The 4756-nt window shown below is 34.4% G+C and overlaps 1 protein-coding gene across 1 annotated transcript in view; it reads left to right on the top strand.

The window, feature by feature from the left end:
* The first annotated feature begins 329 nt into the window (after window positions 1–329).
* The window catches only part of Naa40 (N-alpha-acetyltransferase 40), a 5589-nt gene continuing 1162 nt past the window's right edge, over window positions 330–4756 (top strand). The window contains exons 1-3 of the mRNA XM_018458583.1: window positions 330–565; window positions 650–1038; window positions 1570–1728. Coding sequence (XP_018314085.1) covers window positions 551–565; window positions 650–1038; window positions 1570–1728 — 563 coding nt within the window. The 5' untranslated portion in view covers window positions 330–550. The remainder of the gene's footprint in view (window positions 566–649; window positions 1039–1569; window positions 1729–4756) is intronic.

The raw sequence follows: 4756 nt of genomic DNA, 5'->3' as shown, positions 1-4756 counted from the left end.
AGCGGGGAGCGGTAGCCCAATAAAAGCCATGCTTCACTAATGATGTCACGCAAAAGCGTGGCTCTCATTGGGCTACCGCTCGTCGCTCACCGCTGCGCCGCTCTGGTCTGTAAGCTCCTTTAATGTAGAACCAGCTTTAAGCGGGGAGCACAGACTCTTGCATAACGCATAACACGTAAGGCATAAGAAAATGTACCAATCAAAGCCCTCCGTTTCCTTCCTTTCCATGAAATAAAGAATTCTGATTGATTGAATTTCTTATGCATTACATGTTATGCGTTATGCAAAAGTCTGTGCTCCCCGCTTTAAACTTCTAACAAGTGCTGCAGACTGCAAGGCAACTGGCAACGCTTTTTTCTTGTCGAAACTTAATTTTTACGCGAAAGCGCATCGATCGAATGTATTTTTATGAAAATTTGAAGTGATCGGGGTATTCCTAACATTTACCTTCTTCCAAAATTATCGGGTTAGAATATATGTAACGGAATATTATAGAGAAAAACAACGTAACCTATATTTGAACAAAGGAGGCGCGACATCCGGAATTTGAATGTTAATAATGCCGGTCAGTTATGTGATCGCGTTTAAAATGTTCCCGTAATTGTCAAAAAAAATTTAACTTTTAAATTTTTGCATTTTTTTTTTTAAGAAAAGTGCTAGAAAAACAAGGCGTCAGCTTTTGACAGAAAAGGCAATGATACAGCGACAATTGATAACCAAGGCAAACGCCTTGGCAAATCCTTTGGAGACTTTGCATAAGTTCCACGAGTATATCACGAAGGATAATAATGTGATCAAACTTGCTTGCGTTAAGGCGAAGGATGCACCATCAGATTGTGTGTCTTGGATCTTAGATATTATGAAGAGAAACATGAAGAATATGTATGAGCAGTCTAGTTGGGGCTGGAACGCAGCTGAGAAACAAGCGGAACTAACAGAAGAAATGGCATGGTACTTGGTAGCATCATGTGATGACAAATTTCTTGGCTTTTCACACTTCCGATTTGACATTGACAATGGCGACGTGGTATTATATTGGTGTGTGTATTTCCATTGCGTATATTCTTTTCTTATGCGTGCGTGCAAGTTTTTGCCAATTTTTGCCAATCTTAGAATATATCTTAGAATATATCAGTAAAGGCAGATTTTGAGGTTTTTGACTCATTTTTTTGCTTGAGATTGAAAATTTGTTCTGGATGGTACTATTTTTATATCAGATTCGTATTCAGCGACTCAAAATATATAAGAATAGCTGGGTCTCCACCCCAGTACAGGATACTTTTTTTTATGGGCCTATGTAATTAATTAAATTTGAAATGTATAGAATAATCGTAAAAATAACTGTTTAAATTGTTGCTCTTATTAATGGCAAAATGTAATATTATTGTTAACATTATAGATGAGGAAAACTGTACCAATTCATTACCGGAAAAGAAATAACTGTAACAGTAATGTGCTTATTTTTTTAACTGTATATATTTTATATGTAGGATTATGTAGGATTACGTGCACACACATAAAAATAACATTACTATGTAGAAAAAATTAAGTACTTATATATATATATAGCTACGAATTACAATTGGAACCATCGACCAGGCGCAAGGGTCTTGGTAGCTTTATGATGTCAACTCTGGAATCCATGGCATATCATAATCAGATGATGAAAGTTGTTTTAACTGTTTTCAAGCACAATTCATCAGCAATACAATTTTTCTACGCTCTTGGGTAATGAATATTTACTAACGCTATTATAAATATACAGATTGATATGATTGGTTCTTGCGTTTAGTTCTTTGCTGGATCTAAATGTAGAAATCTATCATATCAAAGAATCACTGAGCGCTCACTGATCAGTTTTCTCTGCTGAATGCAGCTAATAAGAACTCGTGCCCGCGGCTCATTTAAACATTTGAGTTCCCTTATACCTTCTACACTATTAATATTATATTAGTCCTTAAAGCGTATTTTCCACAAAAATTGATCTAGACTTTTCTTTCTGTTTAATATGTGTCTTACTTTTTTTACTTTGTTTAAGACCTTATATGTCTCATTTAAACAATTAGGTAAATTGTTAATAATGATTAAAAAATGAAAAGTTATTGCATTTTTTTTTATATTCGAGCAGGAAAAATTGATAGATTAAAAAAGTGTTAGTAATATGTTTGGGGGACAAACTGACAAGGGAACCTCGCGAGGTGTCAAATTCTAATTTTAATGAAACTTTGTGAACTTGTAGCTTACATAAAGAGATGAATTTAAAAAATATCAGAGTTGTGGCGGAAAAACGGTTTGGAGGGGTGAAATCATCCCTTACATGTACAGCAGTTTTCAGCTTTTTCCGTTATATCTCGAAAACTCTTTGAGATATCAAAAAATGTTTTATACAAAAGTCTTGTACCTGTTTGGTCTATATTTTTAGCTCTAGTGGAATATGCCAATCAGATGCAAGAGCTCACTGAGCGCTCAATGAGCGGTCGTGCTTCTGGATGCATCCATTGCACCATCTTAAATAATTTCATACTGAAATAAGGGGATAATGTACTATGAAGTTACTTCAGTATGTACAATACTTCACAGTATTGTAATCATTGGCTGCGTTCAGCAGAACGTTTGTTTTGCAACTGTTGGAAGTTTCCTTCACGCTAATTGGATCATACTTTTAGATCTAGAAGAATGGTCCTATCTCAGCAGACAATCATAAAACGGTTGCAAAACTGTTGAGTCTGCTGAACGCAGCTTCTGCATTCAGCGGACTCAACAGTTGAGTGAGCGTTCGCTGCTATTGACGTATTCTTCTAGATCTAAAATTCTGTTTGGATGATCTAAAAGAATACACCAATAACAGCGAGCGCTCACTCAACTGTTGAGTCCGCTGAATGCGCCCATTGTATTATATTGTTCATTCGAAAAACAAATGACAAAATTGTAACAATGGCCTAGTTTCCACTGAGGGTTCGAACTGGATCAGAATGCAAAAACCAACCAACTACAGTCGGGCATTCCCCTGTTACAGTCGAATTATAGGGGAATGCTCGACTCTGTAATTGATTCTTGCATTCTGACTCGGTTCGAACCCTCGATGGAAACTAGATCACTGCTTCCATGTTTCAATGAAATTTAGTGTATGTAAATCATTACTCTTTTGAAAGAAAGATTGAATCAGAGTCATCAAAATCCGACCAGTAATCTTCCTATGGTGTACGTCGGATAATGTTGGCGATAACTGTAAATAAAAATGCATAGATAACTTCGACATGCTGTAATTCACCCTTGTGAAGCTGACCCCTCATTTTCAAAATTTTGAAAAAATAAGCAGAGTTCTAGTTGCCCCTCGAAGAGTTCTAGAGTTCCCTATCAATTTTAGAAATAGTTCTGTCGATTAAAGCGGTGAAAACACCATTTGAAGTTTCGGGGGGGGGCGGAGGGGCAAGCTCACGATTTCGAAACTTTGAAGGGTTATAACTTTACCGGATTTCCGAGAAAAATTTTTTTTTTTTCAAAGTTTGCCCCTCCCCCCGAAACTTCAAATGGTGTTTTCACCGCTTTAATCGACGGAACTATTTCTAAAATTGATAGAGAACTCTAGAACTCTGCGGGGGGCAACCAGAACTCTGCTTATTTTTTCAAAATTTTGAAAATGAGGGGTCAGCTTCACAGAGGTCTGTAATTCCACGAAAAAAATCGTACAAACATTTTTTTTAATTTATAGGAAAAAGTCCAAAATTTACGATGATTGCCATGATACTTGTGAGAAAAATTTATTTTGCTCCGTACACAATATGTCAAAGTACACACGCACACGCACGCGCGCACACACAAACATACAATTGACGAAACATGTACTTACTTTTTAAAAGGTGCCGGAATACGGGAAGATTCAAATCACGATTAATGTTTCTTCAAGTAAAGATTCTACCCTTGAAAGTGCAAAAAAAATTGTTTATTTGAAGTTACTAGATTTTGGGATAACTTTAATTATGTATTAATTTTGTGGATTAATGTAATTATATATGTATATAATTGCTGTATAACCCAAATCTATTTTACACTGTATGTGATACTAATATCAAAGTATTCACTTTTGATAAGATAGTTCTGTATTGGTTTGTATCGTTACTCAATTTGTTAAAATTTTGGCTGTTAAGCCGATTTCATAATGTATTATTTTAATACTTTTTGTATTTTTTATGTCTCAATACAACTTGTATTGTTTCTTTATAAATACTTGTATCTTAAATACTTATTGTTAGTATTCTTAATCAGGTAAATAAAACTACTCACAAATGAATGATGAAACTCTTGTGAATTTAACGCGTCATCAAAATACGAATGACAGCTAAAATGTTGCTATTAAACGTAACTATTCAAATCTTTGTGTTTAATATTTTTTCTGCTCGATAGACAACTCAAGTCATATTTAGTGAGGAAATGTACAGTGAAAACATGTTATGTTCACTCATCCACAATATTCATTCGTGAACATTCTAGGAACATTCTACAAAAGCATTTTACAACTAAATACACATGCATAAAATATATAGGATTTACATTTCACATTGTACAGGATTAAAGTATCAAAAAAAGAATGATAAATTAAATAGGTGTACTATTCGAATTTGTAACAGTGAAATGTTACATTATACAATACGAATTGTATTTTTTAAATATTTCATTAGATGTATAATCTCAGTTTTCAAACATTATCAGTGCCGTTTCGAATCGTCTTTTATATATATATATATATATATATATA

This window comes from Mycetomoellerius zeteki, unplaced genomic scaffold (genome assembly GCF_001594055.1).
Source record: "Mycetomoellerius zeteki isolate Tzet28-1 unplaced genomic scaffold, Tzet1.0 scaffold733, whole genome shotgun sequence".
Taxonomy (NCBI): Eukaryota; Metazoa; Arthropoda; class Insecta; order Hymenoptera; family Formicidae; genus Mycetomoellerius; species Mycetomoellerius zeteki.
This window is presented reverse-complemented; position numbering and strand designations above follow the sequence as displayed.